Source organism: Tupaia chinensis, unplaced genomic scaffold, assembly GCF_000334495.1.
Source record: "Tupaia chinensis unplaced genomic scaffold, TupChi_1.0 Scaffold000575_1, whole genome shotgun sequence".
NCBI classification, from domain to species: domain Eukaryota; kingdom Metazoa; phylum Chordata; class Mammalia; order Scandentia; family Tupaiidae; genus Tupaia; species Tupaia belangeri.
In genome coordinates, this window is record NW_006160089.1 from 562,432 (window position 1) to 577,508 (window position 15,077).

The window sequence follows — 15,077 nt, forward strand, 5'->3', positions numbered from 1 at the left end:
ATTCCTGGCCCACCCTCAAAAGTCAGGCACAGTTGTGTGCACCTGTAACTATACCCAGCTACTTGGGATATGGAAGCAGGATTGTGGCTTCATAGCCAGCATGGGCAGTAGCTGGATATGGTGGTACACACTTGTAGTTCTGTGACCATGGAGGCTGAAGCAGAAGGATCACAACACAATGAGACTCTAAAACACTATACACATATACACACACACTTATCTACAGGCTGTCTGTAAAGAAAATATTCAAGTATTTATTAACATAGTCGGAGATACTCTGCCAAGTGAGGCTGGTGAGACATTTATGTGTTAGGTCTTCAGGAAAATCATGCTATTTTTCTGTGCAAAAATGCTACCATTTCCATACGATCCAATAGCTTCCTTTTTTTCCCTGGGTAGGATGCCAGTATATTTCTGAAAAAAGTTGGGCTTAGGGAGACAGCAGGCGGCTTGGTGGTTAAAGCACTGGGTCTCACATAGCCGACTCTACAGTTCATGTCCAGTCCTGGTGGCTTGAAAAACATGCCAGGCATGTGTGCATGAGTGCCCAAAATTCCAAAAAGAGAAAGGAGGAGAAGGGATTGTGTGGCCACCACACAGGATGAGGTGGTAGGAATTTCTCACTTTTCTTTTGCTCTTTCTGTCTCTCTTTCTCCCTCTTTCTCCTCCACATGCCCTATGGGGAAAAAAAAGGAAAGAAAGAAATATGCTTAAAAGTGATCTCTGAGCACTTCTTTATTTCTGATGCTCTGGTTACTAGGGTTGTCTTATAAGCTTTTTGTGGGCTTGTTACTTTGGGGTTTGATTTTTTTTCCTCAGAATTTGTTGTTTGCATGTTTGGTTTTTGTTTTTTGAGAGAATTTTGCTATAGGGTGCTTGCATGCTCTAGAGAAACAGGCAAAAAGTGAGAAAACACTCCCTGGTGGGATGACCACACCTCAATCCCTTTTCCATTCTTAGGATTTTGAGCACATATGCACATACTCTTGGCATGAGTTTTAAGCCGCCAGGTCTGAGACTTGAACACAGTCAACTCCCTGGGAGTCCAGAGATATAACCATTCTGCCATCTGCTGGTTCTTCTCAGAAGTTTCATCTGCTTAAGTTTTTTCACTCTATTTTTCGTAAAACTGTACTCAGCATTAAAAAAAAAATTGTTTCATGTCCTTAGGGAACATTGCTACAAGTGGGCTTGACCTGCTTCAAGCATGCTTGCATTCTTCTACACTTTTGCAAAACACCCTCATCAGGGAATACCAATTGTGTACTGGAGGAAAAAAGCAAAGCATAATTTGTCTACACAAGTGACTTTAATAAATGAACTCTTCAAAAGCTCCTAGGGGAATGATTCTCATATATTTTTTATATTTCTTTACAATCAGGAGACAACTGCTGGCACTCTTCTCATAATTATATTTTCATCTCAGTGAATTTGGAGTGTTTGGGCTGTTGCTGACAAGAATTGCATTTGTATAAAGAGATTTCTGCTCTAAAACAGAAACGTAATTTAGTTTTGACGTGGTTATATAATAGTGTATTTTAAATTATTTAGATAAAGCATTTAGACTCTAGAATTAGATTGTATTAGATGAACCCACCAGCCTTTTATAAATTGGCTTGAAATTTGTTTTGTTATATAAGCTTTATAATTATATTATTCATTTAATATGTTTTCTACTCTCTGAAACATATTAGCTGACTGTCCTTCTGTCTCCACTGTTTTAAGGACATTTAAACATTTTTGATTATTTTAGTCATATCTTCAGATACAGTATCATAGTCTCTTTTTACAAGTCATGTCATTTTTTTCCCGTTATATTATGTGTTCTATGGATCAGCAGCATTGTAATATCATGGAATTTTGGAGACTGGGAGACCTGGCTTCAAATCCCAGCTTAACTCTTGACTTCCAAGGTTAACTCTTTTTTCATTTATAACATAGAAGTATATAAAATGGCCATTAAAATTCCTGTAGATTAAAAATAATGGCTGTTGGGACCAGCAGTTGGCATAATGGCTATGTCACTGGATTCTCATGTAGTTGACCGTGGTTCGAGTCCTGGACCTGATGGCTTAAACTCACGCCAGGCACATGTGCATACATGCCCAAGATCCTGAGAGGAGAATGGAGGAGAAGGGATCTCGGCATGGCCATCCCTCCAGGGGGTGGGTTCTCGCTTTCTGTCTCTCTGTCTCTGTCTGCCTTTCTGGTGAGCACATGTGCCTATAGAAAAAACCTCTCCAAAAATAAATAAATAAATAAATAAATAATGTATGTCATGGTTGTGGTAATTATAGTAATAAGAACTAATCAATTTACCATATGCTAGGCACTGTACTAAGTTAAACACTCTCTTTCAACCATAACAAACGAATGAACTGGCACCTACTTATACTGATGAGGAAATTGGCTCATGGAATTAGGCTATGCTTGTTAGTAAATGGCAGAACCAGCGTTTTTAACACAGTTACATCTGATCCTAAAACTGGTTTATTTAACTTTATATTAGACTTTAGTAGGAGTATTAGTATCCTTGAGCTCTGATTCTTCAAGTTCAGCTTAATGGATCCTTAGCGAGTAAAAGAACTAGTGCCAGTATGAAATAGTATGCTGAGGGCCCAGCCCTGCAGTACAGTGGTTACGTTCTGTGCAGAGGGAGCCAGATCCTACATGACTGATTGTGATTTGAATCCTGGTCTTGCAGCTTGAAATACATGCTAGGTGTATGTACATATGCCCAAGATCCTGACAGGATAGAGAAAATGGAGGAAAAAGGATTGAGATGTAACCAGGTCCTCTTGGGGGGATTCTCTCTCTTTTTCGTGTGTGTGTGTGTGTGTGTCCTTTGGCATTAAAAATATATATATATGCTGAATTGGAAAGCTCATGTTAATATTATTAATGGCATGAAATTATTCTGAAAGTACTTTTCCAATATAAATTAAGCTAGAGGTAGGAAACTTTTTTTCTATAACGGGCCAGGTACTAAATATTTAGGTCTTGTGGGCCCAGCATCTCATAACTACTCAACTCTGCTGTTGCAGTGCAAAAACAATCATAGATAGTATCTATACAAATAAGCCTAGCTATATTTGAATAAAAATTTATTTGCAGAAATACATAGTGAGCTGGATAACTCATAGATCACAGTGTATCAATCCTTAAGTATCAGAACTACTGTTGTTCTTTCTGCTCAGAACTCTCCAACTTTTATATAATTTTTTTTATCTAAGTGAGGACACAATCATAATAAATTGTCTTTTTACTTTTGCATAAGGGTACTGATATCATAGAATTAATACATTTTTACATGTGCTGTGTATTATTACAGAATTCTGGGAACATTTTGAGGAAAGTCTCAGGGCTTTATTTATATATCTACATAAATATATATATATTTTTTTTTTGATAGAAATTTTTGCTATGGGACATGTGCACTCACCAAAGAGAAAAAGAAATCTCCCTCCATCCCAGGAGGATGGCCACACCACAGTCACTTTTTCTCCATTCTCCTCAGGATTTTGGGCATGCATGCAAACGCACATGGTGCCTGTGCCACCAGGTCTGGGACTCAAACCGCAGTCTACTATGTGGGAATCAAGTATCCTAACCACTGTACCACCTGCTGATCCACCTTTTTATATTGTTAATAGGATAATGATAATATTGTGTCAGTGACTTCTTTTTAAATCTAATAGTCATGGTGTTCCTCTGTGTCAAGATCCAGGTTTATTTATTTTTAAATAATTATTTAATTTCACTTATTATTATCATTTTCAATTTGACTAGAGAGTGACAGGGAGAGAGAGGGGAAAGGTGAAAAAGCAAGCCACCAGGTCCAGATTTAAACTGTGGGAGTCTAGTACCTCAACCTCCATGCCACCTGCCAGCCCCTATTTTTTTTTTTAAGAATTATTTAATTTAATTTAATTTATTTATTTTAATTTGACCAGAGAGGGATAGAGTGAGAGAGAGAGAATGAGGGAAAGTGAGAAAGTAAGCTGCCAGGTCTGAAACTTGAACTGCGGTTGGCCATGTGAGAGTTTAGTGTCCTTAACTACCATGCCATCTATTGACCCCAATCCAGATTTATTGACTCAGAAATAATGGCTTTCAAATCACAAACCAATTCTTAGAAAACAGCACTCTTTGGTCTACCTCAGTCATTTAATTGACTTCCTTGAATATTTTTATCTATCTGTAAAACTGGAGATCATATTATCTACCTTATATGGTTGTTGGAAGAGTGTCAAATACTTGTTTTTGAAGAGTTATTTATTATTATTATTGTCTTAATTTGTTATAGTGCATGTGAGCTCACCTAAGAGAGAGAGAGAAAGTGAGAAAGCAAGCTGCCAGATCAGGGACTTGCACCATGGTCAGCCATGTGGGAGTCCAGCGCTACCACCATGTCTCCTGTAGGACCTCAAATAATACTTTTTACACAAGCATACTTTGTTAATTATATCAACATGTTAATGTAAGTTGTATTTTCTTCATTTTATAGATGAAATAAAGCTTACAGACTTATAACTCGTAATGTTGTAGTATATAAAAAACGTTCTTAGCCACTATAGGCCTTCAGAAAAAAGTTTCTTATAAGAAGACACCGTAACACATTGCTGAGAACACACTTGAAAGATTTTATCTTAAGACATATCAATACACAATTCATTTGTCAATTTTTTTTTTTTCCTTGCAAGAGGGCACATGCATACACACAAGACATAGTGACAGACAGAGAAAGTACCCCACAAAGGGTCTTGGTCATGCCACAATCCTTTTTCCTCTAATATTTATCCCTTCAGGATCCTGGGCATGTACATGTACATCCAGTGTGTTTTTCAAGCCACCAGGGCCAGAACTTGAACCTTGGTCAACTAAGTGGAATCTGACTTCCTTTGTGCAGTGTTTAACCCTGCGCTGCAAGGTCAGCCCACCAGTCAATTTTGGTATGTGGTCAAGACCTTGTCTTACTCTGTGTGTACTGATTGGAATTTGCTCTTACTTACATAAACCACAACAACCACAAAATATCATCTGTGGTTCTCAACTTTTCTTCGTGTGTGTGTGTGTTTTCTTTTTTGGGGTCTTTTTTGGCCATAGGATACATGTGCTCATGGGAGAGGAACAGAGAGAGGGAAGGTGAGAAATCACTGCTGGGGGGGATGACAGTACCACAGTCCCTTCTTTTCCATTCCCCTTTTGGGATTTAGGGCACCCACGCACAGTTCCCTGGCATGATTTTCAAGCCACCACGTCCAAGGCTCAAACCACAGTCGGTCGTGTGGGAGTTTAGCACCTTAACCATTACACCACCTGCTGGCCCCCCTTTTTTTGTAGTTTTATTTTTTAAATAATTATTTATTTTAATTTTATTTTTTTATTTTTTATTTCAGTGGGGGGAGGGGGGAGAAAAGGAAAGTGAGGATACAAACCATCAGTTCCAGGACTTTAACCATGGTCAGCCATGTGGGGGTCTAGTGTCATGCCACTTGCCAGCCTCCCCCCCACCCCTGCACCCTTTTTAAAGGTAGAATAATAATTAAAAGAAACTTAGGAAGTAGTTTATAGATCTTTATTCTTTCCTCCATCCAGTCTTTCTCTTTTTTAGAGATTTTTTCTTGCTGTGGGGCACGTGCGCTTGCCAGAGAGACAGACAGAAAGTGAGATATTACCCCCCCCAGGGGGGTGGTCATGCCACAGTCCCTTCTTTTCTATTCTCTTCGGAGTTTGGGTGTACACATACATGTGCCCAGTGTGAATTTCAAGCCATCAGGTCCAAGAATCAAACCGTAGTCTACCACATGGGAGTCCAGTGCCTTAACCACTGTGCCATCTGCTGGCTCAATCTCTTTTTTCGAGAGAAATTTTTGCTATAGGGTGCATGTGCCCACTGGTGAGATAGACAGAAAGCGAGAAATCTCCTCCCAGGGGGATGACCATGCTGCAATCCCTTCTCCTCCATTCTCCTCTTGGGATTTTGGGCACACACACACACGGCATGAGTTTTAAGCCCCTAGGTCTGGAACAAACCATGGTTGAGTATGTAGGAGTGCAGCAACGTAACCATTACTCTATTTGCTGATGCCTCCACACAGTCTCTTTAACAGTTGTCTTGGCCACATGTACTTCTACACCTCCTAATTTTTTTCATTAGTACGTTACCATACAAGTCTTTATAAAGCAGTTTTCATAAAAATAACAATCTATAGAATCTTATGAATTCACGGGTTATGACTTTATTTTTAGGCATCTCAACTTGAGTGTGAGACCAAAGCAGTTGTCGTCCTTAGTAAGAAATGGTGTCCCAGAAGCTCTTAGAGGAGAAGTCTGGCAACTGCTAGCAGGCTGTCATAACAATGACCACCTGGTAGAAAAATACCGAATTCTCATCACAAAGGTAAGGGATGATTATTTAGCTTCAACATTAAGGCTGTTAGAGATTTGTAATGGAAAGATCATTGTGGTTATTTAACTTCAGTTAATTTATTACAATTCCTTTATCTAATGTAAGAATGAAACTGTCATATTTCTGAAAGATGTTTTTTCTGTTGGCACAAAGAAGGCATAAGGTTTTCTTTCTTGATTGACTTTATTTAGGAGGCAAGAGATGTCCTCTAGGATATCCTCATTGTGTATCTATATCCTTTTTTACTGTAATTGGATATTTAGTTAGATGAATTGTGCTGTGATATGTAAAAACTTCCTTTTGTTTATCCTAATTCCTTTTCACACATCACAGAAGTGTATTGGTAGGAAAGGCCTAATTCTGAGTTTCTGCAATAAAGAAAAAAATAATTTTGTAATCTTAAGCGTTATTCCTTTTTAGCTTGTTCTCCTAAAGTAAAAACCCTATTTTTATGACATCTACTTCTTAAATTCATACATTTCTTAAGATTTTGCAAATGGAGCAAGAAAAACCATTACGTACATATACATACAAGGATTTAGAGTATTTTTCTGCAAGGTTGGGCAATGTTTATGCCTTCATGCCCGTGTTTTTAGTTTTAGTTTTCTCAAATTCTTCAAGTGTTTATTGCTAGGAAACTGTTTCTCCATTGGTAAGTATTTATATCTCAAACATGGGTTATGAATGTATTTGGTCAGAATTTCCAATAATATGTGAAAACATTTCAGTATGACAAAAGATAGAACCTTCTTTAAAAATGTTAAAACTTATAGGACACGAATAAGGTCTTCATAAAGCAGTATAGAATAAACAAAAAAAAATCTTTATTAACAGAACAGTATTTGAACATGAGATGGGACTTTTCTTTAGGAGAATTTTAAGGAATTATTTAATCCATTTATTTATTTTAATTTGACCAAAGTGAGACGCACACAGAGAGACATAGAGACAGAGACAGAGAGAAAGCCACCAGATCCAAGACTCCCAACTATGGTCGGCCATGTGGAAGTGTCCAGCACCTTTACCACCATGCCACCTGCTGGTCCCTGATTATTTTTTTGTCCTCAGAATAGTAGTGCTCCTTTTCATCATCTTACTTCTAGGTAGATGTTTCAGGAAGTAATTCTCTGATTTCTTCTATTATATTGATAAAACTGGTTAATCATTATTAAATAGAGCACTTATAGTCACAGTATTGGAGCTAGAAGGCCAAACACAAACATGGTTAACTGTCATATGATAGAATGTGTCTGAAAACCCACAGTGAGAGTTATCCAAAGGAGTGATGAATTTAGCCTGAGAGAACAGTGGAATGTTTATCAAAAATATAATATTTGATGTGAGTTTCAGAAAAGAGGTTCCCAGGCATGGTAGGATGGAAAGAGCCTTGTAGTCCTAGTATGGAGCCATCAAAGAGTGGGATTTCATGACATGTACAGCTTGCACAGGTACACCTAGTTGATTATTTTCTCTTGTTGTCAAGTTATGTTTTGGCTTTGTAACAAGATCTTTCCAGCTTCTTTTGAAATAATTTGAAGTTTTTAGCCAAAATTTCCTTAAGGTTTTATCGCTTTAAACTAATGTTTTTCAGTAAGGTTATACAGATTAATGATGTGAAATATCTATGATGTTGGATTTTATTTTTCTGGTTCTATCAATAGAAAAGGAAACGTAATTACCTGATGTGTAAAAGACCGTCTAATTAACAGTATCTGATGTGTTTGGTTAGTGAAACACTGGTGATATTTTCTTTATATTTCGTATTAAACATTATTATGCATATGACTAGACTTTTATATTTTTCTTTTTTCGGATTTTTGCCATAGGGCATACGCTTGCGAGAGAGAGAAAGAGAGAGAGAGAGAGAGAGAGAGAGAGAGGGAAAGTGTGAAATCAGCCCCCAGGAGATATGGCCACACCGCAGTCCCTTCCATGTGGGAATCCAATGCCTTAACTATCATGGCACCTGCTGACCCCAGTTCCTAGTTTCCTTTTTAAAGCGAAATTGTAGAGTTGTTGTTTTAATTTTAGTGAGGAACCAGGAAGGGAATAATGTAACAATAATAATAGTTACTTTTTCTAGTACTTAATATATGCTGAATGTTATGCAAAGCACTTTATACCCTTTGTCTTGTTAAGGCTAAGAAAATCCTTTTTTGTTTTATAAATGAAGAAACAGCTCACTGAGGCTTTTTAGGGTCATTCAGCTAGTGGAATAAGTAGAAAAGGCAGAATCTGAAACTTGGGACTGACTCCAAAGATGCTGCTTTCTTATTACTCTATTCGTTTATCCTTGAACGAAAAGAATGGTTTTTTTAGACTGAGTGTGGTGGCATTCATCTATTATCCCAGCTGTTTGGGAGGCTGAACCAGAAGGATCTCAAGTTTTAGGCCACCCTGGGCAACACAGTATAAGATCCTGTCTCTAAAAAAACCCTTTATACAGAATTTCATGAAAATAGATTCATGTACTTTTGTTGTTGTTGTTGCTTTTTAAAAGTATATTCTTATTCAACCATTTTCCTATTGATAAACCTTTACTTAGTTTCTGCTTTTTAGCCTCTAAATAGTTTTTCACTATACAGCCTTACATAATGTTATACAGTTTTGTGGAATAGATTGTCAGGAGCATGATTGCTGGCTAAAAGTATAACATGTTTTTTAAGTGGTTGATTTTTATATTTAATATATTTCCAGCTTGCTTTTCTAAAAGGATGTGACAGTTGACAGTTTTACCTGCAAAGTACCTGTTGACTCATATTCCAATCAGTATTACTATCACTGTGTTTAGTTTTTGCTGTCAGTGACTATAAGTGACGCCAGTATATCTTTAGTTTGCAGTTCCCTACCAGTAATGAAGAGCAGTCTTCTCTACTGTGTATTACTTCTTCATATTCTTTGTACATTTTTCTTTTTTTAAGATGTCTCCAGTTTTTAAGTACTCTGCATATTAATATTTTCTGTGTGCTAATCCTTCACATCTACATTATAAGTATCTTTTTAATTCTATACTTTTTATGTTGACATTATTTGTGGCTCATGTCATAGAAAACATTTTCAGTTTTAATGTAGAAAGTTTTGTCTTGGCTAAGGATTTTCCTATCTCTTGATATTATAAACGTAGTTTACAGGATTTTCTTGTACAATTTTTATTGTATGTGTTAATTTTTATGTCTGTAATCCATCTGGAATTTATTTTTATACATGGCATTAAATTGTGGTCCAGTTTTACTTTGTTCCAGATGGCTAACCAGCTGTGCCACTGCCATTTCCTACTGAGCAGAACTACCATTTTTGTCAGATCCTAAATTCTTACATACACTGGGATTGATTTCTAGATTGTTCAGTTTATTAATCTGTTTGTGTATTTCTATCCCAGGACTTTTGTTTGTTTGAAGAGGTTTTTGAATCCTCTTGTGATATTGATAAAGCATGTCTTTTCTGTTTCCTATTTCATAGTTTACTTGACTGTTCTTATGAACTTAATCTTCCATAAAATCATTTATTAAATGTCAGCATCATCACTACTTTTTAAGGGTTATGAAGGGATTCCAGTTCAGATGTATCTAATTTTCATATTAATTGAGACTATAATTTCAAGATTGTTCTGTCTTCACATCTAAGAATATGTGTAGTGGTTAATTTTTATCTTTTAAGCACTTAAGAGTTGCCCTCATGGATCTTGTGCCTTTTTAAAATTTATTCCTAAGAATTATCTTAGAGTATTCTTACTAAAGCAAATTATTTTTTTTCCAATTTCCGTTTTTAGGTGCTAATTGCTGCAAAAAAAAAAAAAAAGACCAATTTGTTTTTTAGAAATTCTCTACCCATCTACCTCTTAATATTTGGTTAATTGTTCTGATTATAATTATCTGTTACCTTGTGAGATTTTTATATCAACAATAAAAAGGTTCACCTCTTTAAATGTTTATGTAGGATTGCAAAATTTTCTTGGTTTTGTTTTTATATTTAATAGAAGCATTAAGATAGTGTTAATGATGATAATCAGCATTTTCCTTTTAATTACTGATTTTAATTAAATTGCTTTTAGTTTTTCAGTCTTTTGGAAAATATGTTGGTTGCTAGCATATTAGTAAATTTTATTTTATTTAAATGGTTATCTGATTTTCTTTAATTTGTTGATGGAGTAGATTATAATCTATGAATATATGATAGACCTCTTGATATTGAATTGCCTACCCTTGGTTTCATGGAGTATTTCTATAGACTAGGCATCACTAGGATCTTTGTTTTCTTTTTTTTCTAGTCTCTGAAGAAGGGCTCTTCAATCTTGGTTTGTAGATAGAACTTTACAGGCTCAGGGAAGAAAGTTTAATACATAATTCACAGAGGTTCTCATGGCTTTTCTTACCCCAGTGCCTATAATCCCTGCAGTTGTTTGGATTTGATGAATCATGTAAGTTAGAGTCAAGAACAAAGAGAAGGTACTTTGTGAGTTAGAGCTTCCAGAATCATCCTTTGTCCCTCTTTGTTCTGATTATTTTACCTTTTATGTTGGCAACTATTTCTGTTCCTTTTAATTCAGTTTACTATACCAATTTATTTTCAAACTGCTTCTTCAGCAGATCCTTTTGATAAAGAGAATAATGTAGTGACAACATATTCTGATGTCTCTCTTAACTTCCATTCAGTTATCCCTTGGTTTTTCTAAAACTTGCATTGCTTTTTTTTTCTTGTGACTTCCAACCTCAGTGATAAGAATCTCTTGCCATGAATTCGCAAGCTTTTATTCAGAACCTAAGCTAGTAGTAAGCCCATATAGCCAATATTTACATTTAATTTCTTTTTTTGGGGGGGAGAGGAAGGCGTTTTTGCTATATGCATTTGCTAGAGAGACAATGAGAGGGTAAGTGAGACATTACCGCCCTGGAGGGAAGTCCTTGCCACAATCCCATCTCCATTCTCCTCCTGAGAGTTTTGGGTACACATGTCCAGTGTGATTTTTAAGCCACCAGATCTAGGACTTGAACCATGGCTGACTATGTGGTTTAAAGCCTTAATCACCGTGCCACCTGCTGGCTGCCCGATATTTACATTTCTTTTTCTTTCTTTCTTTCTTTTTTTTTTTTTTTTTAAGAATTACTTTATTTGGGACCAATAGTTAGCGTAATGGCTATGTTGCTGGACTCCCACATAGCCGACCGTGGTTCGAGTCCCAGACCCAGTGGCTTAAAACTCACGCCGGGCGTGTGTGCATGCGTGCCCAAGATCCCGAGAGGAGAATGGAAGAGAAGGGATTGCGGCGTGACCATCCCCCCTGGGGGGTGATTTCTCACTTTCTGTCTCTCTGTCTCTGTCTGGGGAGCACACGCGCCCTTTAGCAAAAACCTCTCCAAATAGAAAGAAAGAAAGAAAGAAAGAAAGAATTACTTTATTTAACTATTATTTATTCATTTTTAATTTGGCAAGAGAGGGACAGAGTGAGAGAGGGAAAGCGAGAAAGCAAGCCACCAGGTCCAGCATTCAAACTGCAACTGCAATGACGATGTGGGAGACCAGCACCCTTAACCACCATGCCACCTGCCAGCCCCCCAATAATTACATTTCTCACTCTTTGTCCAATGGAAGCCCTGGACACTCGGCCACATTTTGCTAGTGTGGGAAATAATTTAAATATCTCATTATAATTGCATTATTAAACAGGTTGTTTTGCATTTTAATTTAAAAGTTCCTTGTGCTCCATTTGCTAATAGGCAAGGATTGAATAATATTTAATCGTAAGAAACCTGCCTACGGATACCCAACACTCAAATGGTATTGATTTAGCAAAAAGTTTTCTGACCACGGAGTTTCAGAAAGCTTGGGTTTAATTTTGCCACTGACTTATGTGAACTCAGTAGAAGTTCTACACTTGTGACCACTTGTTTCTTCTCTGAAATGAAGTTGCTGAAGTAACTGGTAAATCTTCCTTTAAGCTTTAACTTCTTAGAAAATTAGGTATGTTTGAGCCCTGCCCTCCACTCCTATAGGCCATGATTCTATACTTTCTCAATTAAGTACACTTGCTGTCTGGTTCTACTAAAAAAATAGGTTGTAAATAGACTTTAGAACTGTATTGCCTGCTCCCATGCAGTGATTACTGTAGAAAGTCTTTTTAAATTACTATTTGTGAAAACAATGTGTTTTTTTTCTAACCAACTGAATTTTATTTGTTGCACAATAAATCATCTAACAACTTTCAGGAAAAAAAATGCTAAATTTGAATAAAGATATTACAAAATAGGGACCAGCAGTTGGCATAATGGCTATGTCGCTGGGTTCCCATGTAGTCGACCACAGTTCGAGTCCTGGATCCGGTGACATAAACTCATGCTGGGTGCATGTGTGTGCATGCCCAAGATCCCAAGAGGAGAAGGAATTGTGGTGTGGCCATCCCCCTGAAGGGTGATTTCTCTCTGTCTCTCTCTGTCTTTTTGATAGGTACACACGCCCTATAGCAAAAACCTCTCAAAAAAAAAAAAAAATCGTACAAAATGAACTAGAGCCCAATTAAAATTAGCTTTGGAGAGGAACACAATGCTACTCAATTAAGTAAAATATTTTTATAGACCATAGATAAGTTTATCTGTAACACCCATCATGCCGTGAATTCACAGGGAATAGGTTCCAGAAGCTCAGGCTCCTTTCCATTACTTCTCACACCGTGTGCTTCTCTGGGTGGAGCAGACTGGTGTTTCAGTTGAACCCAGGTACCTTCCTCTTTGGCTTCCTTCTTTTTCTGGTCATTTTCCTGCTCTTAGAATGTTTAATATGCTCAATAACACATTAATTCTTTTGACAAGAATCTCGCCCTTGTTTGTTTACAATGCCAACAACATACTGGATAACATTGTAGACTCTGCCAGTTTTGCCATGGTAACACTTGGGAGGCATTCCTTTTTGAACAGTACCCATTCCCTTGATGCCTACAATATTACCTTTCTTGTAGATTTACATATATGTTGCCAAGGGAACCACTCCGTGTTTTCTAAAAGACCTGGAGAACATGTATCGGGTGCCTCTCCTCCTTCCCTTTGTGTTCCTTATTTTGGTTAGTTACTCTAAGATGGCGGTCCCAGCCAAAAATGTGAAAATGACTTTAAGTCCTCTTTTATCCCATCTCCATGGAGTAATTTCCTCTCTGAGTTTCTATTAAGTCATATCTGTGTAGGAAGTTTTAAAGGTTTCCTGAATTATAAGACTGGAAACATACTAGGTTTGACCATATTAAAATTGCCGGTATTTGACAGTTTTTGACCTGTAAATAGGCAATTTCATCTGTTTGAACCTAATAATTATAGATAAATTAAGCAATCATATATGGTGGTTTTATGTGAAAGATTTTTCCAATCTAAAAGCAGAATTACCTTTTGTTTTACTAGGCATTTGCCATTTATTCGGTCAAAAATACCTTTTGAATACTCTTCTCAGTGCCAGCTCAATACTAGGCCTCATGGTTATGCCCATAAATAAAATGAATCTGTTCATTGGCTTGGGGAGGTATGTAATGTAATGGGGAAGATAGGCTATCAGCTGTAAACAAGTATAATGAAGTTGTATGAAAGTTATAGAAGAAAGATTAAGTATTGCCGTGCTGCAGATGACATGGATGATTTCTCATCTAAGTGTCCTAAAGGGTCTTTTGATCAGAAACTGTCCAGGGAGTGAATAGTTGGATGGGGAGGATGCTGCATGGGAAGTATAGTGGTAAAAGCCAGAGGGAACATGTGTTTAAGAGTGAGAAAAAGATCAGCAGTTTCAAGAATGTGAATGGCTAGATAGGTGTGGGTAGGGGGCAGACCTTAGGAAGCGCCTTAAAACTTACTAAATATTTTGGGCAATAAAAAGTCATCTTAGCATTTTAAGCAGGCAAATTATGTATTCAGATTTAGAAGGCAGTATACAAAGTGGTTTAGATTATTCATCATATTATTCAAATCCTAGCTCTACTGTGTTCTAGACTTTGACACTGGGCAGTTTAACATCCCTGACTTTGTTTTGTTTTGTTTTGTTTGTCTGTAAAATAAGATAATAAGCCTCTTATTTGCAGAATTGTGAAATAACTTTAAAGATGTGTAAAAAGGGTTGGTTCTATAGCACAGAAGTTAAGTGCAGTACACAGGAAGCTAAAACCCACATGGCCAACTACAGTTCAAATCCTGAGAGCCCAACAGAAGCACACGTGTGTCCAAGATCCTTTCAGAATGGAGAAGATGGAGGACAAAGATTGCAGTCTGAATGACCTCATTGGGGGGTAATTTTCTCTCTGTTTTTCCCTTTGGTATTTATTTAAAAAAAAAAAAAGCCTGAAAAAATAGTGCAATTCATGATCCAAAATAAGTATAAATAACTGCTTAGTTATTAGTTGTATTATCATTACCTTTTTTTCCACTTCCTTTTCTTTCCTTTCCTTTTAATTTTTTCCGGTAGGTGAGGAGTGAGAAAGCACCCCACCATGGAAGTGTAATCCAGGCTGTAATCCCTTTTCCTCTATTTGTCTTTCCTTTCAGGATTTTGTGTGGCATGTTTCTAAAGCTGCCGGAGCTACAACTAGAACCGCACAATTGGCCGTGTGGGATCCGGTCATTTTAATGGCCACACCACTGGCTGCCTCTTTTTTTCCCTTTTCTTTTTTTTTTTTTTTTGGGGGGGTTTTTTTTTTCGG

The 15,077-nt window shown here is 37.0% G+C and overlaps 1 protein-coding gene across 1 annotated transcript in view; it reads left to right on the forward strand.

Moving 5' to 3' along the window:
- The window catches only part of RABGAP1 (RAB GTPase activating protein 1), a 210,514-nt gene that overhangs the window by 92,778 nt on the left and 102,659 nt on the right, over positions 1-15,077 (forward strand). Inside the window, exon 14 of the mRNA XM_006158213.3 lies at positions 6,253-6,403. Coding sequence (XP_006158275.1) covers positions 6,253-6,403 — 151 coding nt within the window. The remainder of the gene's footprint in view (positions 1-6,252; positions 6,404-15,077) is intronic.